The following is a 13642-nucleotide window of genomic DNA, read 5'->3' as shown; positions in this document are numbered from 1 at the left end:
TTAGTATAAATGAAAATTTTATTTATTCTGTTTTCTGTAATATCGATTTCTGAGGCTTGATTGGGAAGATTTTTCTAAGCGCCAGTCACACCCAGATTGGGTCGTGACATGAGTGGTCAGCTCACTCATCCGCTTAAGTAAATATCAGGGGTTCAAATCCTACATTGTGCATGCAGCAATCAATTGGTCAGATCCGCGACGGGTTAGTCCTTGACCTATCGGATGGAAGGATACCGTGGATAAAAAAATATATATATTTAAGCCTAAATTTTATACACAAACAAAAATTAACTATGTTTGGTATATAACAAAATCAATCATTAAAAAATCGATCATTATTATAAAATATATATTAAAATATATATACTTATTGAAAATAAATTAAATAACATATGTATTTATATACATATATTGATAGTTAATTTTGATAACTAATTTTAGTATATAAATAATATTTTCTTACAAAAATACTAGATCCTAAACTCATGGTTAAAATCAAGTTCGTGACGAATTATTTAGAAATATTTTTACTAACCAAGTTGGGTTGGTTTAGTGGTTAGTTCATTAGTCGGTTTAAGCAAGTGTCAAAAGTTTGAATCCTGACTTATGTATGCACCAACTCATTAGCCAATAATAAACTCTTAAATAGAGTTCCGATTCGCGACGACAAGACTAGAAATAACAATAAACCAAACATTTTGAATTCCTATGGATTATGGTGATCTAGTTTAGTATAAGTGTATAACCTTACTACAAGACCTCAAAATAATAATAATAATAATAATAATAATAATAATAATAATAATAATAATAATAATAATAATAAGTTTCCAAAAATCACGTAGTAATAATAATACGAGAAAAGCATAAATTGATCTCTGATTTTTTGGTCGGTGGATATTTAAGTTTTTGAGAATTTAAAAATACATTTAAGTCATTAATCCTGTATTAACTAGGTTTTTATAATGAAAATTACTTTTGATTTTTTTGTTGGGTTTAATACATCCAAGTGAACATGAGATATCGATATATTTAGATTTTAAAAAAGTTAAAAATTTAAATGTATTTGACTATTTTCAAATCATTAAGAACTTAAATGTATGCAGATAAAAAAATTAAAGACCTATTTATCTTTTTTCTTAATAATAATAATAATAATAATAATAATAATAATAATAAAGCTACCAAAAACCTTGTCTAATTTTTTAAGGAGAAGCCAAATAGAACTTGGTTTTCAAAACTGAATTTCTACGGGGGCAAATCCCAATCGAAATATCAACCAATTATAAATATTAAATACTAAAAAACATAAGAAAAGTCAAAGTCAACAATAATCATAACATCTTAAAGCTGAAAGTGTCGGTAACAATATCAAATACGACAACATTTTAAGTATGTACATACGTCAAATGAATAAATTTCAAGCACAGTTAACGCAATAACATACGTCAAGAGTAATTCATACAAGCGGTGCAACAATGTTCTATTAAATTTTTCAATAAAAAATTATATATTATTTGTAATGAATGATAATTAATTAGCAATAATTTCAGGCTATTTAAGCAACACAGCTCAGGATTCAAAATACTTCATTCACTCTTTGGACACTGATCATAGTTGCAAGCACACACCATCATCACAAACATAGCAATGGCTAAAGTTGGAAGAATGAAGCTGGGGTCACAAGGCTTGGAAGTGTCTCAACAAGGACTTGGATGCATGGGAATGTCTGCTTTCTATGGACCTCCAAAGCCAGAACCTGACATGATTTCTCTCATTCACCATGCTGTTCAAAGTGGGGTCACTTTCCTCGACACTTCTGATGTCTATGGCCCTCACACCAATGAAATTCTACTTGGAAAGGTTCCTACTTGAACCTTGATTCAGATACCCTTTTTTGTTTTCTTTTGATGCTTCTTTCTCCTAGCTACAAGTGTCTGTTTCTGTTTCTACTTTCTATACTATGTTGTTGAAATTGACCTTATATGTTGAGATATCATGTCTTTTTATGTTAAATGTTTGCTTTGGCTTTTTTATTTGATAATGACTAAGTGATGGTTTATCTGCATCATGAAATTTTGGGGCAGGCTTTGAAGGGAGGGATAAGAGAGAAGGTTGAATTGGCAACCAAATTCGGAGCCACCTATAGTGAGGGGAAATTTGTGGTTCGTGGAGATCCAGCATATGTGAGAGCTGCTTGTGAAGGAAGCTTGAAGAGACTTGATATTGATTGCATTGATCTCTATTACCAACACCGAATCGATACAAGTGTTCCGGTTGAAGTCACGGTTTGATCCTTTCTCTTGCTCTAGATTGAGAAATGTTTGTGTGAATTAGTTTTTGTATACATACTTTGAACTCATCACCTCATTTCCAGAGCATGGAGTGTGCTAGAATTTGACCAATTCAATGAACATCATCTTTATCTTATTTTCTTAATTATATGAGATCCCAATTGACTTTTAGAATCCTATAAATCTATAATGCTTCTAGTTCCAAGTTTCAACATGAGATCATGAAAATATACTAATTGTTTATGGTGGCCTAACCCGTTTCCTATTTAATTTTAATTAAGATTGGTGAGCTTAAGAAGCTTGTTGAGGAGGGAAAAATAAAGTACATTGGTCTATCTGAGGCCTCAGCTTCAACTATCAGAAGAGCACATGCTGTTCATCCCATAACGGCCGTGCAGTTGGAGTGGTCGCTGTGGTCAAGAGATGTCGAGGAAGACATAATTCCAACTTGCAGGTGCGTTTTAAGGGAATGACTTGGTGTTTGATAGACTATGATGATCCAGTAATATAGAATCAATAGAAGTTATCTGTGCAAAATTATGTTAAGATCAATGCACCAATTTCTTCTCAGTGCATTATAGCTCTGTCTGCGAATTAATATCCGAAACATGTCATGTTACCTTAGAATTTTCTGTTTAGTACTTCTGATAAGACAACATGATACAATGTCTATATTCATGGCTTCTAAATTTGTTGCTTTCAGGGAACTTGGTATTGGAATTGTTGCATATAGTCCTCTTGGGAGAGGATTCCTTTCATCAGGATCAAAATTGATTGAGAATTTGCCTGAGGGTGACTACCGGAAGGTTTGTCTGATTGCTTAATTATTTCAGAAATTCATGGCAATCACTAATGCATTTTCATATTCAACCTTCCTTGTATATATATTATTTCAATGTTCATCAGATACAATGATATATTCTTATGTCTTGTGCCTTATGTTGCAGAATATGCCTAGATTCCAACCTGAGAACTTGGAGGCGAACAAGACTATATTCGAGAGGGTCAATGAAATGGCTGCAAAGAAGGGATGCACCCCGTCGCAGCTCGCATTGGCATGGGTTCACCACCAAGGAAATGATGTATGCCCCATTCCTGGAACCACTAAAGTTGAGAACTTTAATCAAAACATTGGTGCTTTGTCTGTGAAACTTACACCACAAGAAATGGCAGAGCTCGAGTCCTTTGCTGCTGCGGATGCTGTCAAAGGCGATAGATATGGTAATGATATCGCTACATGGAAGACCTCTGATACCCCACCACTTTCTTCTTGGAAGGCTGTTTAATCAAGTCATGACTTGTACTATTAGGCACCCTTGTATTTTGGTATTTGTTGTTTAATTTTGAGTGTTGGTACCTAATAATGTATTCTGTATGAGGGATACACCTAGTTTTCTAGTAGAATTTTGTTGCATCAACCTTTGAAGTTTCTTGTTGATTTTCCCTTTCAAATGGCTTCAACTTCATTACTAATAACTTCATGTGTATACATGTATGTCTTAGGAAAACAAAAACAGTTCATGAAAAAGGAGCAATGACATATATATGCATGTATCTTTTACTACTAATAAGAATTGTGATTGTTGCCTTGGAAATTAGCACTATTTAGTTGCATATTATAATAATCTTTGACTAATTTGGGAGTGAATTTTCACAACCAAATGATATGTGGATTTGTAATTTTTCTGAAATATCTGAACAATATATTTTTAAGTAATAGAAGTTGCTCCATGTATGGTGCTCTCTTCAGATCATGTATTCAACTGTCAAAGTGCAAATTTTTAAGTGAACGGTCCTATTAACATTTGAGAGAAGGTGAAGTTCATCTTTTGATTACTCTACCAGAAAAATATAATTTAGTTTTAAATAAATATCAAACACATCACCAAAAAATAAAGATCAATGCACTCTTTGATTAATGTTACTGTCAAAGGCTCACAAGTTCTCCTGTCCAAAGTGATTGTTGTTGATTTCAATATGATGAGGAGTTAACAACCGTATAAACTATGAAGCACAAAATATAAGAAGAAAGAAGAAGCAGCAATGGAAATAGAAGAAAGAAAATGAAAATAGGATTTAAATATCATTTCCCAAACAGGAGTACTATTTGGTGCTGAAAAATTGGAGTGTTCAATCCACTTGCCCCACTATAAAGAGATGATAAAGAGTGAAGACAATAAAATAATATTTTGAGTATCAAATTTTTACAGGAAGTTACCAACTCTTTGAAATTCAAGTTGTCAATTTTCTTCAGCAGTAGAACACTAGAACAAGTCAGCAGTAGAATTAAACAACCATATAGAAACAACTTTCAAATAAGGAAAGCAGAAGTGAAAGACATTCATTTTATTTTACATATACCATTTTTACCAAACAAGGAAACGGTCACCAACTTTCATCTTATTTTATCCTTTAACAGTTTCACAATCTTAAGCCTATTTATATGACAGCAACATAGTTGGAAGCACACAATCACAACAGATCAATGGCTAAAGTTGGAAGAATGAAGCTGGGGTCACAGGGCTTAGAGGTGTCTCAACAAGGACTTGGTTGCATGGGAATGTCTGCATTCTATGGACCCCCAAAGCCAGAACCTGACATGATTGCTCTCATTCACCATGCTATTCATAGTGGTGTCACATTCCTTGACACCTCTGATTTCTATGGTCCTCACACCAATGAAATGCTTATTGGAAAGGTTCCTACTTGAACTTTGATTCACCTACCCTTTTTGGTTTTTCTTTTGATTCTCTTTTCCTGATATGAAAAATCTTTGGTTTGAGCTATAAAAGCAGACATCTATTAAACAAAGTAGAGAAAATTGAATATCATGAGCTAGTTTTTGGAGTTGAATTAGATCCACTAACTTCTTAATATGATATGAACATTTATCATGTGTTTCCTTCTCTAGAATGATTTTGAGATGTCTGGCTTGTATTTTTTTTATTTATCATGTGTCTTTGATTTAGTTAAAAGTTTTGCTTTGCTTTGAGCATGCATATGATCCTATGACTAAGTTGGTGACATACATGGAGACAGGCTTTGAAGGGAGGGATGAGGGAGAAATCTGAAATTGCAACCAAGTTTGGAGTAATCTTTTCTGATGATGGAAAATTCAGTAGCCGTGGCGATCCGGCATACGTCAGAGCTGCTTGTGAAGGAAGCTTGAAGAGACTTGATATTGATTGCATTGATCTCTATTACCAACATCAAATTGATACTAAAGTTCCAATTGAAGTCACGGTTTGGATTTTCTCTTTGATTTGGCTTTTGCTTCTTTGAGGTTATTGAAACAATGAAAATAGAGATAGATTATAGACTAGTTTTTCACTCTAATGAAAAGTTAAATACATGTATATACTCTAATGACTTGACTCTTTTTCCTTTGTGATTTTCATTAAGATTGGAGAGCTTAAGAAACTTGTTGAGGAGGGAAAAGTAAAATACATTGGTTTGTCTGAGGCTTCAGCTTCAACAATCAGAAGAGCACATGCTGTTCATCCCATCACAGCTGTTCAAATTGAATGGTCTCTTTGGTCAAGAGATGTGGAGGAAGAAATAGTTCCAACATGCAGGTGTGTTCATCCCATCCCATTATTTCATTTTGTTTTTTGTCAACAAGCAATTCTCTTTCTAGGACTAAACCATCATGATACAATGTTTGAATTCATGGCTTCTAAAATTGTTCCATCTCAGAGAACTTGGTATTGGAATTGTTGCATATAGTCCTCTTGGCCGCGGATTCTTTACAAACGGATCAAAGTTGCTTGATAATTTGTCTCAGGATGACTACCGAAAGGTTTGTCAATACTTGCTATTACAGAAATTCATGTTAATTAACATATGCATTTCTATAATCATAATTATCATGATTCTGCTTATGTATGTACCTAGAGAGAGTGACATTCACATCTTCTAACCTTGGTTTTCTTCACCAATACCTATTAATATTATTTGCACAATTCATTGATATTTTCTGTATTTATCTGCATTAACTGAAAAACATCAATAAGAATTAAATTTCTTATTCACCATGGCCTAAATTAGTATAGTTTGGAATATTGCCTTGGAAAATTTTCAAATATCCATCAATGATACCTGACATATTCTTGTGTTCTTGTTGCAGTTTATGCCTAGATTCCAACCAGAAAACCTGGAGCAGAACAAGACTATATTCGAGAGGGTCAATGAAATGGCGGCAAAGAAGGGATGCACTCCATCTCAGCTTGCATTGGCATGGGTTCACCACCAAGGAAATGATGTGTGCCCCATTCCTGGAACCACTAAAGTTGAGAACTTTAATCAAAACATTGCTGCCTTGTCTGTGAAACTTACGCCACAAGAAATGACAGAACTCGAGTCCTTCGCTGCCACGGATGCTGTGAAGGGTGACAGATATCCGGAGAATATAACTACATGGAAGAAAGCTAACACTCCACCACTTTCTTCTTGGAAACCTGTTTAGATTTAAGTGCATTACTTACACTATTATATATTATTGAACTCTTTGCTATTTGTTATTGGTTTGTTATTCTTAATATCAGATAAGGAACATCCCTTGTTTTTTTCGAAGGAATTTGATTGCATTCACCTTTCTAAGTTTCTTGCTATTGATTTGAACCAACTACATTGCAGAAAACTTCAGGTGTGTACATATGCATGTCTAACAAAACAAAGTATGCAACATTTAATTTGTTGCGTCAGCATTTAACCTTTTAAATAACTAAGACCAAATATACAACTTTTAAATGTTTTGAAGCAAAAAAACTTATAAAATATAAATACCAAAACCAGACAAGTGTATTCTGCAACCACAAAACATTATTTATACCTAAAAATTCAACTATAAAAATGATGTATTTTTTTTTCCCTAATCAAGCATGTCCTTTGTCCTATTATCCTAAGTGTAAAGTAACTTTTACAATGCTACTAAGAAAATATCAAAGTGGGGTCCACTTCCCACTGTCGCTACCCTGAAAATATCGAAGTGGGTCTAGAGTTCGATGGTTACAAGTCAGAAGAAGTATAATTTTATCCAAAGTTCTATGCGAAGTGCCAATAAACGGAGACAACTGTTATATAAAGATTAAATTACAATCACAAGTAGTTTATATGAGTAAGACATAGAATTAGAGCATTCTTTCAGTTCAGGGAATCCAAATAGACAGACACATTCTTCATCACTCTTTGGAAGCACAGCATCACACCACAGCCATGGCCAAAGTTGGAAGAATGAAGCTGGGGTCACAGGGCTTGGAGGTGTCTCAGCAAGGACTTGGATGCATGGGAATGTCTGCTTTCTATGGACCTCCAAAGCCAGAACCTGACATGATTTCTCTCATTCACTATGCTGCACAAAGTGGTGTTACATTCCTTGATACCTCTGATGTATATGGTCCTCACACCAACGAGATTCTACTTGGAAAGGTTCCAACTTGAGCTTTGATTCAGCTACCCTTTTTGGTTTTCTTTTGATTCTTCGATTCTTTATGGTGTATTAATCCATGGTCTGAATTAGAGAAATTAGGGTTGAATATACACACTAGACTTGATCTTTGGAATTTTATACAGGCTTTGAAGGGAGGGGTGAGAGAGAAGGTTGAATTGGCAACCAAGTTTGGAATCAGCATGTCTGATGGTTTTAAAGTTGAGATCCGTGGAGATCCATCATATGTGAGAGCTGCTTGTGAGGGAAGCTTGAAGAGGCTTGACATTGATTGCATTGATCTCTATTACCAACATCGAATCGATACTCGTGTTCCAATTGAAGTCACGGTTTGAATCTTTCTCTGTGCTACTTTGTATATGAGAACCTCAATTGTTCTTTAGAAATTAGAATATACTATGTATTTGTTGTCATAAAATTCTCTGCTTTCAAGTTTCACTATCATTGTTAATGTTAAAGAGGATAAAGTAATGAAATTTGACTATTTGGTTACATATATGATAGTACATGTTTGGTGAGTTCAAATGTTTTCCTTTTGTTTTCTTAATTTCAAATTAAGATTGGGGAGCTTAAGAAGCTTGTTGAGGAGGGAAAAATAAAATACATTGGTTTATCTGAGGCGTCAGCTTCAACAATCCGAAGAGCGCATGCTGTTCATCCCATAACAGCAGTGCAGTTGGAGTGGTCTCTTTGGTCAAGAGATGTTGAGGAAGAGATAGTTCCAACTTGCAGGTGTGTGATTTAATGTAAAGACTTTATGTTAAGTTTTTCTTCTCTAACTCGAAATTCTAATATATCATAATCATATTGAGTCTAGCCTTTCGCAAGTTCTAAATATTTTCCTTGCCAGGGAACTTGGAATTGGAATTGTGGCATATAGTCCTCTTGGGAGAGGATTCCTTTCATCAGGAACAAAATTGATTGAGAATTTGTCTGAGAATGACTTCAGAAAGGTTTGTGTAAAATAAATCCATAGCTTTAATTACTTTTGCATTTTCATAATTCAGTATCCTTGTTAGTTTCTGTACCTAGAGATAGTCACTCAAAGTTGAATGCAAATAATCGATTGAATCTGATGTTATAGGATTGCTTAACCAGTACCAAGGACATTAAACAGAATACAGTTTTCTCAATCACCAATTCACCATGGATAAATAAATCAGTAAATTACCTTGATTAAGCTTTGTGTATGGTGCTGCATTCAATTTAATTATAGTAAAAACTATTTTGTTTATGATTCTACTTTTTCCTCCTCAAAACAGCTTGATATTGCATGTTATAAGAAGGTTACATTGGTGCCTACATATCAATCTTATCTTATGTGTTCTACTGCAGTATATGCCTAGATTCCAACCTGAGAACCTAGAGAAGAACAAGACTATATTTGAGAGGGTTAATGAAATGGCAGCTAAGAAGGGATGCACCCCGTCGCAGCTTGCATTAGCATGGGTTCACCACCAAGGAAATGATGTGTGTCCCATTCCTGGAACCACCAAGATTGACAATCTTAACCAAAACATTGGTGCTTTGTCTGTGAAACTTACACCGCAAGAAATGACAGAACTCGAGTCCTTCGCTGCTGCGGATGCTGTCAAGGGTGATAGATACGCAAGTGATATAACTACATGGAAGAACTCTGATACTCCACCACTTTCTTCTTGGAAAGATGTTTAGTTAAGTTGCATCAGTGCTTATACTGATATAGATATATATAGCCCTGCACCTTTGGTATTTAATGTTTTTGGGACACGTTTTCCCTTTTGAAATAAAGATATCAGGCACCGGATTTGATGGTCCCAGAACGTTTGGACCATTAAATGGTCCTAGAACAAAACATGTTTTTTAAGTTTTTTTAATAACTGCTAAATAGTCATTTTCTAATTTTAATTACAAATTAACCTCATATATTTTATTTAATCATAAAAATTATTTTTTATTTTATAAATTATTATTTTATTATTAATCTATTATGTTTATTAACAATCAAAAACAAAAACAATAACGAATTAAATCTTCTATTGATCGTAATAAACTTAGATTATATTTGATCCGTAACGTTCGTCCAGGACGGTGAAATCGTGTTTCTTTGAAAATCAATCGATTGGATTATCAAAACAATCGATTGAATTTCAGGTTTCCCATAACTCAATCGATTGGACTACAGGTTGTTATCACAAAACAATCGATTGAAAATTGCAAGGCAGCATGGTTTTCGCAAAAATCAATCGATTGGTCATATTATCCAATCGATTGAACGATGACTAAAATGTGGGTTTTTTATAATTTAATCGATTGTTTATACTACCCAATCGATTGAATGCTTCAAAACAACCTGAGGTCTCACAATTCAATCGATTGGTTGTGTTAACCAATCGATTGAATTCATCAAAACAATATGGATTTGCTGCCCAATCGATTGAAGTGTGTACTACGCCTATTTCAATTTTGTTATCGTTTTTATAAATTATTATCTTATTATTCATCTATCTTATCTTTAAAATTCTATCTTCAATTTTTAAGGTTTTATTTTGATTTAGATACTCTTTCATATTCATTTGAAGAAATCTCATTTCTTCAAATTATAATTTACGCAAATCATACTTCTAGATCTTGCAATTGTATATCTAGAACTTGATATTAATGGAAAGAATTGAGGCTGATCCTAATCCCCTAAGAATTGCGTCTCATCCGTCTTTTAGTTTTAGCTATATTCAGATCTTAGAATTGTGATATCAATTTTGCATTCTTATAACATTGTCTTCTTGAGCTTATTCACTTGAGCATGTAAATGTGATTGACTGCATAAATGAATGGGACTCTTCTTTAGGGTAATTGGTTATGCATTCTCTCTTTTGGATAAATGAATATATTTGAATAGACTTGTGACTTTTGTGCCTAGGAATTGTAAGTGATGGTTAATCAATTTTATATGTCTTTTATGTACCATATGTACCATTTACTGGATAGCACAACCAATCGATTGAATTCGGCAAATCCATGTTGTTTTGATGACTTCAATCGATTGGGTAACACAACCAATCGATTGAATTGTGAGACCTCAGGTTGTTTTAAAGCATTCAATCAATTGGGTAGTATAAGCAATCGATTGAATTATTAAAAACCCACATTTTAATCATCGTGCAATTGATTGTGTAATATGACCAATCGATTGATTTTTGCGAAAACCATGCTGTCTTGCAATTTTCAATCTATTGTTTTGTGATAACAACCTGTAGTCCAATCGATTGAGTTATGGGAAACCTGAAATTCAATCGATTGTTTTGATAATCCAATCGATTGATTTTCAAAGAAACACGATTTCACAATCCTGGACGAACGTCACGGATCAAATATAATCTTTTAATCGATTGGAATAACCAAAAAGTTTATTACAATCAATGGAAGATCTAATTCGTTATTGTTTTTGTTTTTGATTGTTAATAAACATAATAGATTAATGATAAAATAATAATTTATAAAATAAAAAATAATTTTTATGATTAAATAAAATATATGGAGTTAATTTGTAATTAAAATTAAAAAAAAACTATTTAACAGTTATTAAAAAAACTTAAAAAATATATTTGTGTTCTGGAACCATTTAATGGTTCAAACGTTCTGTGACCATCGAATCATTTGCCAAGATATCATGTGCATTGCACACTCTCCTCAAATATTTAGTTACAATCTTTACTTTTTACCTGACTTTATTCCTCACCAAAAAAATTTCCGGTATTTAGTAGCATCAAATTTTCAAGTTTCTTCTTATTGATTTGTCCTTACAAATGATTTGACCTAGGGCATATTCTCTTACAGATAATTTATTTTATTTTGTACCTACTGAAAAAAAAAAGTCTTGAAATATTCGAATCAAGAACAAATGTAACCCGACAATGGGAACCTTAAATATATACAGTGGCACATAATCTTGGATAAAAATAATATATTTTATCCAAGTGTTGTAACTACTACTCAACATGGAGATAGTCATAAACTAATCCTCATCGGTCGTAATGTTTTCTAATGAAATGAATGATTAATAATAGGATATGAGGAAGTATAGGGAAACAACGCATACGCATACAGTAAACAACGCGAACAACAGATTAAAAAAGGAAGGTAAAACTGCATATAGTAAACAACGCGAACAACAGATTAAAAAAGGAAGGTAAAACTAATTTTAAAAGAAAAATGTATAGGTAGACAATGAAAATTCTAAACAATGTAAATAATTAATATATCGGATGTTCAATTCACTAGGTATACAGATGATTATCCTAATATTAAGATTTAGGTGGATAATTTAAGAATGTAGTGCATTTTTACTTTATTGGACCAATTTTAAAGCCCATTATTCATATTATTCACAAACCTAGCAAAGTCCATTTTAAAATTCAAATTCTTAATTAATTAATTATTATCAGATTTTAAAATTTGAAAATTAGGATTAATATCTAAACACATTCATACTACTACGGTTACTCCCAATCCCACCATAAATTCATTCTAATGGCCGTCGCGTAGCCTACACAGCCCCTCTCTGGTTCACATCCACAATTCGCTGTCTTCGCGCGGAGACAGCTTTGTGACGAGGTGCCTTTCCTTCCGAGAACGCCGCTGTCCCCTACTGCACCCGTGCAGACGCAGCCGTAGCCGGTGTGTTTCCTTCACGATCCTGTGCTCCTTCCGTCCGATTCACGACACTAGGACCGCCGCCGCAACTGTTGTCTCGTGGTCACCAAGGTGGTCGCCACTGCTGCTATCCCAAGCTCATTACCGTGTTTGGGGTTGAAGGCGTGCTATTGGGACTGTTGACGGAGTCATCAATGGATGAAGGAAGTTCTAATGCCCCATCCTCCTACATGACCATTCTACCCATTCAAATGGCAACATTGTGAATTTATGCCTTGTGGAAGGTCAACGTGATGACAAGGTATGCAGCGAAGATTTTATTTGCATGAAAATGTTTATTTTTCATACAAATGAGATGTTTGTTCTTAATGTAAATGGTTTATTCTATTATATTTTATGTGTATTTGTTGTTATACCTATTACTTTTTTGGAGTTGCATTCATAACAATTCCGATGAAAGATGAAAAGTAATAATAACATTTTTTTTTAAATCATTATACATGTAATATAAACAAAAATGTTGATTTTATGTTAATATATTGGAGTTTTAAAAATAAAAAATTTGAGATGGTTATTTTTTGTTGGATGATTTAATATAATTGAATGTCTCTTATTGCATGTTTATCTGAATTTTTTTGGTCATTGATTGGTTGTTTATTTTTTTTATATTTACTTTTTGGTACGATATTTGGTTTGGTTCTTTTGTTTGGCTTTATTTGTTTGTGTTCGATTGCAGATCATGGAAGTTATGGGCGTTACTGAGCTAGAAAGTGATGAGACGAAACTGAGTCATGAAGTTCAAATTGTAATTTATTGTTGATTTAACAATAACGAGATTTTAGAATTCACTATTAATCATTTGTGTCATTAAGTGATATTTGTTGTGAATTGATATACAGTTACCGGATCACAGTGGCCTTTGCAAAGAAGAAATACCAAGAGTTGGCTGGCACAAGAATTTTATGCGACCTATGCAAAAAAAGTCGGTTTCATAAGTAAAATTAGGACCACAACATTTGACAGGACGATAAAGGAATTCAAGAAACCAATTAACCAATCTATTCATTGTAATCGGGAGGGTTTTCGCGAGTCTCGTGCGAAAGAAGCAACACGGAAGAAAACGATTGCAGCCATGGGATGTAGAGCAAAGATATATGTGAAGTTTGATAGAGAGAAGAAAGATTAGGTGTTGTTGAAGGTAGAATTGAAGCATTCGCATCCATGTTCTCCTAAAAAGACGGTGCACTACCATGAGTATAGAGAGTTGACC

General features: G+C 33.6%; 3 protein-coding genes across 3 annotated transcripts; all 3 read left to right on the top strand.

Moving 5' to 3' along the window:
• The first annotated feature begins 1427 nt into the window (after positions 1-1427).
• Positions 1428-3889, top strand: LOC112798089 (probable aldo-keto reductase 2). Its single transcript, XM_025841262.2, has 6 exons — positions 1428-1470; positions 1554-1863; positions 2088-2288; positions 2576-2748; positions 2998-3100; positions 3242-3889. Exons 2-6 carry the CDS (start codon positions 1651-1653, stop codon positions 3578-3580), a joined length of 1029 nt encoding a protein of 342 aa, XP_025697047.1. The 5' UTR covers positions 1428-1470; positions 1554-1650; the 3' UTR covers positions 3581-3889.
• A 730-nt stretch (positions 3890-4619) lies between these two features.
• LOC112798088 (probable aldo-keto reductase 2) lies at positions 4620-6893 on the top strand. Its single transcript, XM_025841261.3, has 5 exons — positions 4620-4992; positions 5334-5537; positions 5697-5869; positions 5991-6093; positions 6421-6893. The coding sequence occupies exons 1-5, from the start codon at positions 4780-4782 to the stop codon at positions 6757-6759; spliced, it is 1032 nt and encodes a 343-aa protein (XP_025697046.1). The 5' UTR covers positions 4620-4779; the 3' UTR covers positions 6760-6893.
• A 396-nt stretch (positions 6894-7289) lies between these two features.
• Positions 7290-9574, top strand: LOC112798085 (probable aldo-keto reductase 2). Its single transcript, XM_025841258.2, has 5 exons — positions 7290-7721; positions 7866-8069; positions 8300-8472; positions 8591-8693; positions 9076-9574. The coding sequence occupies exons 1-5, from the start codon at positions 7509-7511 to the stop codon at positions 9412-9414; spliced, it is 1032 nt and encodes a 343-aa protein (XP_025697043.1). The 5' UTR covers positions 7290-7508; the 3' UTR covers positions 9415-9574.
• Positions 9575-13642: the final 4068 nt, after the last annotated feature.

Source organism: Arachis hypogaea, chromosome 14, assembly GCF_003086295.3.
Source record: "Arachis hypogaea cultivar Tifrunner chromosome 14, arahy.Tifrunner.gnm2.J5K5, whole genome shotgun sequence".
Lineage (NCBI taxonomy): Eukaryota > Viridiplantae > Streptophyta > Magnoliopsida > Fabales > Fabaceae > Arachis > Arachis hypogaea.
Note: the sequence above shows the minus strand (reverse complement) of the source record. Positions and strands in the feature narration are given on the sequence as shown.